A 13775-nucleotide genomic window follows, 5' to 3' on the forward strand; every position below is an offset into this window, starting at 1 on the left:
AAAGTATCGGTTAAAATTTGTGTCATTAGAAATTAATATTTCTATTCGCGGAGGAAAGGAAATGACTTTCAATGACTAAAAGAGTGGAATTTTCTACGTATCATCATCATCATCACAGGGATCACAGGTGACTAAGTCAGTTAGGAATTCAGTGGGTGGTAGGGAGATGAAGTTGGTTGATACGCACCTGGTGGCGTGGAGTTTTGCCGCGGGAAGGGGCACTGGAAACCGATGGCGATGACTGGGGTCAGGTGGGGGACCAGGGGCCACGCTGAAGCGTTCTCCAGGACAGTAGTTCGGTATGTTTGTGCAGTGAGTGCGGGTGGATGTTGAAGTTTAAAATCAAAAGGTACAAACGCGCCTTTAAATAAAAACCCAAGTGAATTTTAAATGTTTTAATTGGATACAAGGTGTTGTTCGCAAATAATGTGTTGGAAGTGAGTGGAGTGAGAGGAAGTTGTTTCTTCCCTTTGGTTCTTTTTTTTTTAATTAAATTTCCCACGGATTTCCAGTAGAAGTCCGGCCGGAGAAATGCGGACGCTTTACGTTGTCACAGGTGAGCACTCCCCCCTTTATGACCCCCTCTCGATTCTTCTTGACAACTCGCGCGTTCTCCATCATACCTGTAATATTGTGTAAATGCTGTAAATTCACACTGAGAATTTTTTATTTTCTAGTTTTATTCAAAATATGAAAAATGCTAGTTTGTATTAACTGAAATATTCTTTCGCCAGTTGAATACATAAAACTATAAATTATAATATTGTTGACATTTTTATAGGTTAGTTTTTTTTAGTCATTAATGACAAGTTACAATAAAAATTGTTACTTTGTTTATTACTGACATTTTCTTTTGTTTATTTGCAAATAAATTTTAGAACATAATAAATACCAAGTTTGTATTTTTTTTGAAAAAATAGAAAAAACTTAATTTTTCGCATGAAGCAAAAAGTTAGAAAAGATCGGTAATTATTTTTTTTGAAGCAAATCTATAGTAAACTATATTTTTTTATTTTTTGTCTTTTTTTGATAATAATACGATTTACTTTGCAACCTAAATTAACTAGAAAGTTCCCCACAATTCCATTATAATGGCGGAAATACATCATTAATAAATTCCTTATACTTTAGTTTAAGGAATTTCTAATTATTTCTAAATGACATTTCTCCGTTTTGTCAGTAAAATTTGTTGAATATTTAGAATACCATTCGCAGCCAATAATGATCAAATTTGAATAACCCTTCGAACTAAATGCATAATAATCATACATTAATTGCATAATATTGAAATATTAGTATTTTTTTCTTTTGAATATACAAAATATTAAATAAAATAAACAAACTTTGAGAGCAATTAAGGTTTTTTATGTTCAGCATTGAAGAACTAATTATTGTGGAGAATTCGGTCATTATAAGGCAATATAATGAGGCAAATTCATTAGGTTCTGACAAATTTTTCTTGAAATTTCTTTACTGCAATTTATAACTAATTTACGCAAAACAATTTTCGATGGTAATCGTGGTTTAATTACATTGTGAATTTTTATTCTTGTTATTTTCTTTTTCTATTTATATCTTCTGAAAAAAATACAAGTTTGTCATTAGCTTAAAAATTAAAATATTTATTTAATAACTTTTCATTTTATTTTATTACTAAAATAATTGTATTATTTTCATTTTCTGAAAAAATATTAAACTTCTAGAAATCAATATTGAATCAACATAAATCTTTATAACTTCCGATAAACTTTTATCATAAAAATAATACACCTATTTTCTCTTATCACGGATAAAACAATATATATTCAAATTAAATAATTTTGCAATTAAAATAGAATAAAATTTCCATTATTTCTAGAAATGTTTCCCACGCAATAAATAAATTTTTCCTTCGTTTCTCTCGCAGAGAAATAGTTGTTGTTCGGGGTGCTTTTCATGAGTATTTTAGGAGAAAATTTTTCCCACTCTCCTATGGAGCATTATAATCGCAGGTAGAAGATCAGGTGCACTTTGAAACCCATGGAGAGATCTCACCTGTCACGTATTTTTCATTTGAAAACCAGAACTCTGACGGTTCCATGAATTTGAACGGAAAAAAAAATTCTTTTTTTCCTCTCTCTGATTATATACGCCTCTTCTTCTTCTTAGTACATACAGGTCCTAAACAAATTTCCTTTCAATTTATTACTCTTGACAAAAATGCATTTGTTATTTAAACAATGTGAGAATGATTAAATGTTATTTTCTTCTTTTTAGAAAGAAAAAAGAAAAGAAGGAGATATGTAAAGTAAATATGTACATTGCCATTATTATATATCCACGGTGTGTTGAATATTGTGCATTGCAAAATGACAGTTGCTAAAGTTATTACAAAATGAACAAATACTGTTTCATGTTTTGCGCGGATGAGGATTATGGTGTTTAAAAAAAAAATTACAAATCATGATTAATTACTACTTAAATCTGCTTGACGTTCTCAATATAATATTTAATGCTTTTTAAATTAAATTCAAATCGAAAAATTAAATTTTTACTTGCACATTGGCGTCGACGCTAAGCGTCAAAAATTATTTTTTGTATTTAGTCATAAAAATAGCACTAATTTTACTATTTTCTCACTTTGAAATCTGAATCTTTTCATTTAACGGTTTGAACTCAAAATCGAATTGAAACAAAATTGTTTAATTTTTTTGGGGGTTTTGCAAAAAGTAAAAGTTTTTATATACATTTGACTATAATATTAAAAAAAACTGTCACAATTTTTCATGACATTTAGTCCCTACTTTAGTTGATGAATTATAGGTGTATATTTGAATTTTTGTGAATGATTGTCTATATATAGAGGAGACGTAAAACAGATTGTTCACTTGATCAGGAACCCAACAAAGTTCCCATCATATTCGAGAATCAAATTACCATTCACGTGTTACCTAACTTCCATTTCTGCCCACTCCACGGGAGATTCACTGCCATTGAAAAGTCTGATATGATCTAGATTAAAGTTCATTTCGTATTCCGTATAATTATGTCACACTGTTGCCTTTTCTATCGGCTCTCGAATAATTTAAATATAAAACGCTTTACATTATATTTTCATTCGGATGTTCTAGGTCTGTTATTTAAAGTGTTTTGTTTCGCCTACTTTATTATTAATATTATTATTGTTATTATTTATTATATTATTATTATTAGCTTTTATTCTCCCTATATTTGAATTAGTAAAAATGTTTATTAAGAATTCGTGACTGATTTTTTTAACAGTAGGAACTTAGATTTTCGAAAAATTTTAATAATTCAAATTATTCTGAAATTATAGTTAAATTTTTTAATATTGTATATTGAATTAATTATTAAAATAATGGATTTATGGAGGAATTTTGGTTAAAAAGCACTAAAAAAATTGAATTTTGGAAAAGTTACAAATGATTGCAGAAATTTAATTATTTTCAAAAGTAAAAGAATTCTTCGCGGAAAAATTTAATTACTGTTTAGCGGGAACATAAATAATTTGTAAAGAATCAATTAAAATAAATATCGGGTTTGCATTTAAAAATGAAACACAAGGAACTCATTTTACATTAACATATATATTTAATAATCAATTCAATACACTTCGAAAGAAAGAGTCAAGTGAAAAAGATAAAGTAAATTTTAACTGCTGCGAAACTTCAAGTACAACTTTTCGTGTTCGCGGTGGATTTGTGTCTGAATAACAAATTTCCTTACATTGCAATTTTCAGTTTTGGGGGTTGTTACAAAAAATAGTGGGAGTTAAACCTAAGGTGATTGGTTCCTTCCAGATGAGGTGAGAAACATTGACACACCCTTTTTTGGGGTACAGAGAGTCCTTTTGGGAAAACAGTTTATTAGGGTAATTTTATAGAAGGACACAGCAGTAATGATTCCTTAAGCTATAACCATAAAATAAGGTCGAGAATGGTTATTTTAATCCTGCAACCGTCATAAAGCAATTTAAGGAATTTCCAAAAAACATCTTTTCATCGATTTGTTAAACCATTATAGTCCTAAATAAACAAGCATAGTTTACTACTCGGAAAAACCGAACTAGAAGGTAGTCAAAATACTTCATTAAAGACAATTGACAAAAATATAATAATTGTTACGACGTAACATCCTGCCGACTTTGAACGATTGAGTTCAATAAGAAAAAATAAGAGTGATTTTATTTTGAATACAAAATTAAAAAGAGTTCATAGTCTTTTACTGATATAATCAATATAGTTCAATATGCATTATTTTGCAATTCATTCTTGCTCGTAGATTGGAAGTGGATACACTTTGTGGACACTGCGCGTATATTCGCCGAACTTGGTGCGCACTGACACTACACGAATAACTCCATCCTTTCCAGGAAATATTTGCGTGATGCGACCCAATTTCCAGCACATAGGAGGTACATTGGATTCTGAAAGTATTACCATTGTACCAATTTTGATTTTGTCTTGCTTAGACATCCCCTTCCATTTGTTGCGAGATAGCATCTCATTTAGGTACTCCTTGTACCATCTGGACCAGAAATGTTGTCTAAGTTGCTCCACCCTTTGCCAATCTGACAGACGATTGATGTTGATTCCTTCATGAACCCTTTGAGGAAAGCTCGTCAAAGAATCACCAATTAAGAAATGACCGGGAGTCAAGGGAAGCATATCATTTGGGTCAGAGGACATAGGTGTAAGAGGACGAGAGTTTAAAATTGCTTCTATTTCAACAACACATGTTTCTAACTGCTCATAAGTAAGCAGTGTGTTCTCTATTGTTCGAGTTAAATGATATTTCAAAGATTTTACTGAGGCCTCCCACAAACCGCCAAAGTGAGGTGAACTGGGAGGATTAAAAAACCACTTAACCTTGTTTTCTAATAAGAATTGTCGTACTGCATCGCTTTTAATTTCAGTTTCTACAAATTCATAAAGTCTATTCAATTCATTATTAGCACCAACAAAATTTCGACCATTGTCAGAGTGAATTGTTTTTGCTTTTCCTCTGCGTGAGAAAAAACGTTTCAAGCAGCCAAGAAAGGCATCTGTAGTTTCATCGCTAACGACTTCAAAGTGAACAGCTTTTGTAGCGAAGCAAATAAAAACTGCAATGTGAACCTTATCTTTGCCTCGATTTCTGTGACGCCTTTGTTTTACATAAAAAGGCCCACAGTAATCGACACCTACATTGAGAAAGGATCGTTCAAAACTTAAGCGCTTTTCAGGTAAATTGCCCATAATGTGGTCAACTCCGCGGGGTTTCGCTCGAAAACATTTAACGCATTGATGTAATACATGTCGCGTAACATTGCGACCGTCAATAGGCCAAAAGGATTCTCGAACGCCATACAAGGTTGCTTGAACTCCGGCATGTTTTTTGTTAACATGCTCTTCGCGAATGATGAGTTTTGTTAAAAAATTATTCCGCGGTAAAACAATCGGATGTTTCTTTTTGTATGGTATATCTGCTAGTTCAAGCCTACCCCCCACCCTAATTAGTCCGTTATCGAGGAACGGGTTTAAGCTTAATAATTTACTCTTGTTATCGAGTGATTTACCCTGAGAGAGAGTTTTAATTTCTGCCGAAAACTCTTTGACTTGTGTTAATTTGATTAAACCTAACAATGCTTCATCAAGTTCTTGAATTGATAAAGGACCCTTAACCTTTTGTGAAGCATTTTTTATCTTTATGTTGTGAATGAATCTGAGACAATAAGCAAAGATTCTCTTTAACGACTTTAAATTACTGTGTTTAGAGAAGATGTTTATACAGTGGTCATAACTTTGATCCTCAACAAAGTTAGTCAAGGTCAGTGTTGTGACAGGTTCTGTGACCACCTTTTTTGCTTGGTCTGAAACCATGCATCTTGATTTTGGCCATTTTTCGGGAGGTTGAGAGAGCCAAACTGGACCATTTCGCCAAATGGTTGTTTGTACAAACTCCCTTGGACCTTGACCTCTGGATATGAGATCTGCTGGATTGCATTCAGTCGGAACATGAAACCATTGGTCTGGAGTGACCTTTTGAATTTCTGCTACTCTGTTTGCTTCGAATGTGGGTAAATTGTATGGCTGTGTCTTGATCCAATTAAGAGCAATGGTCGAGTCTGACCAAAAAAATATTTTATTAAAGGACATTGGAATCGATTGAGCGATTGATGTATACAACTTTGTCAATACTAAAGCTGAACACAATTCTAATTTTGGCAATGTTACGCATTTTAAAGGCGCAACGCGAGATTTTGCAGCTATAAGAGAGCATTGAATATTTCCCTGATCGTCTGTTGAGCGCAAGTACACACAAGCTCCATATGCCTTTGTGCTTGCGTCACAAAAACCATGGATTTGTGTTTCTTTTGCATTTGGAATAACAATAAATCTCTCGAATCGTACATCATTGATGAGTTCTAATTCATTTTTATATTCTAACCAAGAAGTTTGTAACTTGTGAGGAACGGGTTCATCCCATTCAAGTTTTGCTTTCCACAGGAGTTGTATCAAAATTTTAGCTTTAACTATAATCGGACCTAACAATCCTAAGGGATCAAATAATTTTGCTACTTGTGACAAAATTGAACGTTTTGTTATTTTCTCATTGACCTTAGGAATATTAACTGTGTACGTAATTGAGTCAGTTTTTGAATCCCAATAAACGCCTAATGTTTTTATAGTGTCTGATGGATCTAATGACATGTGTGTGATTGTTGGATTGCCCGGAAAGTCACGTGTTAATCTACTATCGTTTGAGCCCCATTTTCTAAGATTGAAACCGCCCTTTTTTAACAGTTCCATTAAATTATTTCTGAGTGAAAGTGCTTTTTCATATGATTCAGCACCAGTGACAAGATCATCAACATAAAAGTCCCTTTTAAGAGTGTGTGAAGCTACTGGAAACGACTCCCTCTCGTCTTCTGCTAATTGTAGCAGAGTGCGAGTTGCAAGAAAAGGTGCACATGCTGTGCCAAAGGTTACCCTATTTAATTCATAGATTTTAATTGGCTCATTAGGATTGTTTCTCCATAAAATTCTTTGATATATACTATCGGAAGGGTGTACTTTTACTTGTCTGTACATTTGTTTGATGTCAGCTGTCAATGCGACTGGGTGAGAACGGAATCTCGTGAATATTGAAAAAATATCATTTTGAATTGTGGGACCGACTTTAAGACAGTCATTTAAAGAGAGGTCTGTATCAGTTTTGGTGGAACCGTCAAATACTACTCGAGTTTCAGTCGTAAGACTACCTTCTTTTTTGACTGCATGGTGAGGAAGGTAGTATCCACTATCTAAAGATGCCTTATCAGTTACTTCTTTCATGTGTCCCTCATCTAAATAATTGTTCACACATTCTAAGTATGATTTTTTAGTCAATGGATCCCTTTCAAATCTTTTCTCAAGTGAATAGAATCTTTGAAAGGCCATCCTTTTTGATTCGCCTAACATTTTTACCTTCTCATTAAAGGGTAATTTAACTACGTAAGAACCCGAATCATCGCGAAATGTGTTTTCTTTGTAATGTGTCTCGCACTCTTCTTCTTCTTTGGAACGCGTACAGGTGGGTTGAACTTGATCAAGCTCCCACAAGAGAGGTAAACTTGTATTGTGTAAAAAGTTGCAAATTGACGCTTGTGAATTTGTATTGTGTCTTTGTTTGACGTCGAAAATTCTACCTGCTAATATCCAACCTAGTGTCGTGTTTTGTAAAACAGCAGAATGTCCCTTGATACTCAATTTACCAGAACCTAAGAAATTGTATGTATATTCTGCTCCTATAATTATATCGATTGGAGATGGTTCATTGAATTTTGGATCAGCTAAGAAAAGATTTTTTGGAATGTCTAATTCATTTCTATTTAAAGGCACTGCGGGCATTGAATCAACAATTTTTTTAACTACTAAAAATTGTACGTCAAATTTTTGTTTATTTAAACGAGAGCGAATTGTGGTGGAAGTTTTAAATTTGACATTTGTGCTCATGTCATCGATTGATAATAATGGAATTTCAAATGGAGTTTGTTTTAAACCTAAACGAGATACACAATTGCTCGTTATGGTACAAGATTGAGCCCCTCCATCAAGCATGACACGACAAGGTTGATATCTTCCTTGACTGTCTAAAACATCGACGATAGCTGTTGCTAAATAAACTTGTGAGGGACTACGAACATGGCAATTGATACTAACTTCTTTTTCAAGTGTATTTGAAGATGAATTTTGATTAGAATTTGATTGTTGAGACTCTTCAGACATTGTTTCGAAGTGAAGAAGTGTATTGTGTCGTCCCTTACATTTACGACACGAAGTTAAACGACATTCGTCAATGCGGTGACCAGTACGTAAACAATTGAAACAAAGTGAAGCCTTCTTAGCTTCTCCTTGTCGTTCTTTAGGTGATAAATGAAGAAATCTTTTACATGCATAAATTGCATGATCAGATTTACAAATAGGACAATTTCGTGCTTTTTGAGAGAAATCTGATTGTTTTTTAGATTCATCGTTAGATAGTGAAGCAATGAATGATTTAGAGGAATTTGATCCGTGATTAGAAGACGAACTCGGTTTGGCCGAAGATCGCGTTGCATTTATTGAATTTAAATTAGATCTTGTGTTTTCAATTTGAGCCCGACGCTCCAGAAATGAAAACATTTTATCTAAGTTCGGAATATCTGTTGTTCCTATACACTCTTCCCATTTTTCGCGATTATAATTATTTAATTTTCTTTTAATCAAGTTGATGATCAGTAAATCCCAATCATCGATCTTTATTTTTAATGCACGTAAAGCTCTTAAATGTTTTTGAATTGAGTCTAATAAAAGACGAATCGAAAATTCTTTTGATATTGACGGTAAATTAAAAATTGCGTCAATATGATTTTCTATGATAAATCTTTGATTATCGTAACGTTTTGTTAATAAATTCCACGCCACTGCATAGTTTTCGTTAGATGCTTCGAGCGAAGCTATCACTTCCGCTGCTTCATCTTTGACACATGATTTTAAATAATGAAATTTAAAAATGTTCGGAACTTGTGGATTGTCATGTACCATAGAATTAAAAGAGTCTCTGAATCCTAACCATGTGTCAAAATTGCCTGAAAAACTTGGCAATGAAAGCTTAGGAAGATTTGAATTTAAAACCATGCTGTTTGCGGTATGATTTGACATAGTTTGATTTACGGAATTTACCTGATTCGCACTATCTGTATGTATAGCAAGGACTTCATTGTTGACATTATTAGAATTTGTATTTAATGGTGTTGTTAGAGGAATAAATGAACCTTGATTGGAATTATTAGATTCTTCAAGCATGCTTTGGTAACTTGTTTGATCTATACGTGTTGTAGTTTGTGTAATTGTATGTTTTTTGATAAGTCTTTTGATTCGACCATTAATTGTATAATAACGATTCTCAATGGATGTGAATTCCGCATCGCAGTTCTTTAAGAAGTCTTCATCGGTACTTAACAATTCTAATTCACTGTGAATATTCTCTGCTTCATCTAACAATGGTGTGTGTTTTGCTAGTCTACCTTCAAAATCAAAAAGATCGAATTCTGCCAAAGGATCTGATTCAAATTCATTTATTACTTTCTCTAATTTAGTTAAACGCGTTTTGAGAACACTACGTTTTCTTGTTAAAATTGATATTTGTTCAGCCATTTTAATAGATTGTACATGTGATTTTGAAACAGAAGCAAATTTTCAGGAATCAAAATTAAATGGATTTAATGTATGGAAGTATGGTGATTCAATGCTTACTCACTCAAGACGATGGTGCGTGATGAATTGATTGTGATGGCTGCAGTGGTTGACTTCTAGTCCTTCGATGTTGTAGAATTAAAAAGATCGATGGACTTGATTCACGATAATCCCAATGTATAATTTCAATGATTATGAAATTGCTTGCATCTATGTGCAGTTTAACACTGTCTCTTTTTACACTCTTTCTCACGATGAATGGTTTTTGTAATTAAATAGTGAACACCTTGATGTTTGCACGATGAACACACTTAAAAAATCACAATGTCTTTCTTACGAAAGCTGTTTATTGCGCCCGCGAAATGTTTCTCGCTTGGCACTGTATCCGGCTCGAAGGACCAAATTATGTTTAGCGGGAACATAAATAATTTGTAAAGAATCAATTAAAATAAATATCGGGTTTGCATTTAAAAATGAAACACAAGGAACTCATTTTACATTAACATATATATTTAATAATCAATTCAATACACTTCGAAAGAAAGAGTCAAGTGAAAAAGATAAAGTAAATTTTAACTGCTGCGAAACTTCAAGTACAACTTTTCGTGTTCGCGGTGGATTTGTGTCTGAATAACAAATTTCCTTACATTGCAATTTTCAGTTTTGGGGGTTGTTACAAAAAATAGTGGGAGTTAAACCTAAGGTGATTGGTTCCTTCCAGATGAGGTGAGAAACATTGACACACCCTTTTTTGGGGTACAGAGAGTCCTTTTGGGAAAACAGTTTATTAGGGTAATTTTATAGAAGGACACAGCAGTAATGATTCCTTAAGCTATAACCATAAAATAAGGTCGAGAATGGTTATTTTAATCCTGCAACCGTCATAAAGCAATTTAAGGAATTTCCAAAAAACATCTTTTCATCGATTTGTTAAACCATTATAGTCCTAAATAAACAAGCATAGTTTACTACTCGGAAAAACCGAACTAGAAGGTAGTCAAAATACTTCATTAAAGACAATTGACAAAAATATAATAATTGTTACGACGTAACAATTACAGTTCAAAAATTTTTTAAAATTCACGTCAAAATTTCAATTATCTTTATAAATAACAAAATTCTTCTCTAAAATTCAATTATTTTTAAAAATTCTTCTCAATTTCAATTATGTTCAAAAATTTTAGTCTAACTTTCAATTATCTTTTAAGTAAAAAAAAGTTCGCAGAAAGTCAATTATGTACAACAATTTAAAAAAAATTCTCGTCAAAATTTCAATTATCTTTATAAATAATAAAATTTATTCTTCTCTAAAATTCAATTATTTTCAAAAAATTTAATAAAGTGCTTGTCAAAATTTCAATTATTTTATAAAATTTTTCTCAATTTAATGATTTTTGATATCTACTGTTTTAATAAAATCTTCCACAAAAATTTAATTATTTTTAAAACTTTTAATAAAATTCTACGTAAACATTTAATTATTTTCAAAAATAAAAATTTCACGGGAATTCAATTATTTTTAAATTTTTTATTATAAATTTCTTCGCAAAAATTCAATGATTTTCAATATTTACTATTTTAATAAAATTTCCCAAAGAATTTAATCCCAGTAAAAAAAAACTAATTCAAATGAATTGAAACGAATTAACATTTTTGGTAGGCTCCAATTCGTATTTGTCACAAAGCGGGATTCACTCAAGCTCTTTGTATATTCAATTGAATTTAATTCAATATGTACCAATTTGTCCAAACGAATTCGCATTCGAAAGAAATGGCCAAGGAATGCATTGAATTCGTGCTAACGAATTGAAAAAAAATTAAAGGCTCAAAACTTGTCCAGTGAATTGGTACGGATAGAAGGTTCGGAAGTTCAATACAGTTTCACGAATTCAGGAAAATTGCATCATGGCTCCAATTCGTATTTGTCACAAAGCGGGATTCACGAAAGCTCTTTGTGAATTCTTTTTAATTCATTTCAATTAGTTTTCGTTTACTGGGATTATTTAAAAAAATTTTTGATGAAATTCTACACAAACATTCAGTTATTTTTTAAAATAGGTAATAAAAATGTCACAGGAATTCAATTCTTTAAAATAGAATATGCATAAATTTTGTCGAAAAAAATCAATTGTTCAACAATTTTTTATAAAATTCTTCCCAATAATTTAATTATTTTTATAAATATTAAAATTCTTTTCACGGATTCAATTGTTTTTATAAGTAATAGAATTCTTTTTTAGGAATTCAATTATTTTCATAAATAACAAAACTCATTGTAGAATTTCAATTATTTTTAATACAATTTTAATTGGATTTCTCTAAAAAAAATTCAGTTAATCTTAAAAATTCTATTAAAATTCGTCGAAAGAATTCACTTATTTAAAAATTTGTTGATAAAATTTTTTATAAGAATTTAATTTAAACATTAAATTATTCAATAAATTTTTTATTTTTGTATTTAAATAAAAATCTTTGAAAACTTCATTTGAATTTGATTTGATTTGAAGCCAATTAAAAATTGTAATTTTTTGAAATTATTTCAAGTTTTTATTTTCAAATATCTATTTAATTGAAGAATATCCGAATAATCGGAATTTGACAAAATGAATTTAAAAATTCTTAAAAAGAACTTTGTCAAAAATTATTATAATAATTAATTTAAAGAAGAAGTTAAGTTCAAAATTCTTGAAAGTAATAATTGAATTGAAATGATGATAATAATTCTTGAAAATTATTAAAAGAATTCAATTACCTTTAATAAATTATTTATTTTTTTATTTAAGTAATTGAATTTAAGGAAATATTTGAATTGAAATGATGAAATTAATTTTTAAATATTCTATTAAAATTTCTCGAAACAATTCAATTATTTAAAACATTATTTATTTTTGTATTTAAGTAATGGAATTTATGTAAATATTTGAATTGAATTGATGAAAATAATTTTTTAAAAATTCTATTAAAATTTAACGAAAGAATTCAATTATTTATTTTTATATTTAAGTAATTGAATTTTTGTAAATATAATTGAATTGAAATGATAAAAATAATTTTGAAGAAGTTACAGTAACAATATTTTTAAAATATAAAATATTTATTTTATCACTCGGTTATCTTCATGTTTTATATAATAATATTCTTATAAAGTTGTTGAATTTGAAATTTTTGAAATTAATCATAATTCCTATGGATGATGTTTTCTAATAATTTTTCAATTAAAGAAATTCGTAAATAAATGTAATAGAACATTTTTTTTGAGTATCTAATAATTTTTAGAGTGAAATCATAATATTTTTTAGAGCCAGGGAAAAAGTCAAAATTTTTACTGGAAATCAGGAAAAAACAAAATTGAATTTTTGTGGCAACCCAGATTCTGGATATTAACCCTAAAAATCCATTTTTCTCCTTGAATTTGATTACGTAAGAAAAATATTGTTAAATTAATTTAAATAAATACTTATAAATATTAAAAATGAGGGAAAAAAATTGTTTTCTTTATGCATAAATTAACATAACTAATTATTATAGAGAATTATAAAAAGAATTTTAAAACAATTATCAAGAAAAATAATGAACTTCTAGAATCTAGATTTATGTAATGTTATTTACATTTCAATGAATTATTAATTAAGGACGATTTCCTTTCGTTATTTCATTTCAAAAACAATTTTTCTTCATTACCTTCTGTAGAGACTCTAATTTCATTTTCAAATATACACACGAGTTGCTTCTTTTTTTCATATATATAATACTTGTTTGTTATCCTTCACTCTAAGCACTCTCTATTCTCTATACAGACGCTATTTTGCAAAAATTTTTTTTCTTTCAAAATAAAGCAATATTTGCGCACACGAAAGTAAATTGTGTATATATAGACGAAGGCACTGAAGTTACGCACCAAAGCGTGAAGAGGAGAGACTCATTAATTCACCGCGTTCGAGAGTCTTCCACCTGTGCTGTAACTTGAAAATGCTTCCTTTAACTTGAAAAATCCGTTGAGGATATTGTAACTATTCAAGAATCTTTCTTTAAGATATAGTTAAAGTGCGATGACACTTTAAAAGGAACTAAGTTCCT

The 13775-nt window shown here is 30.4% G+C and overlaps 1 protein-coding gene across 3 annotated transcripts in view; it reads left to right on the forward strand.

The window, feature by feature from the left end:
* Positions 1-4: 4 nt before the first annotated feature.
* Positions 5-13775, forward strand: part of LOC122503334 (protein crumbs) — a 137938-nt gene continuing 124167 nt past the window's right edge. For 2 of the 3 annotated variants that reach the window (XM_043613834.1, XM_043613835.1), the window contains exon 1: positions 5-556. In XM_043613834.1, coding sequence (XP_043469769.1) covers positions 532-556 — 25 coding nt within the window. In that variant the 5' untranslated portion in view covers positions 5-531. The remainder of the gene's footprint in view (positions 557-13775) is intronic. The other variant, XM_043613836.1, reaches the window with a different exon arrangement.

The sequence above is a fragment of the Leptopilina heterotoma genome, unplaced genomic scaffold, assembly GCF_015476425.1.
Source record: "Leptopilina heterotoma isolate Lh14 unplaced genomic scaffold, ASM1547642v1 Lhet_26, whole genome shotgun sequence".
NCBI lineage: Eukaryota > Metazoa > Arthropoda > Insecta > Hymenoptera > Figitidae > Leptopilina > Leptopilina heterotoma.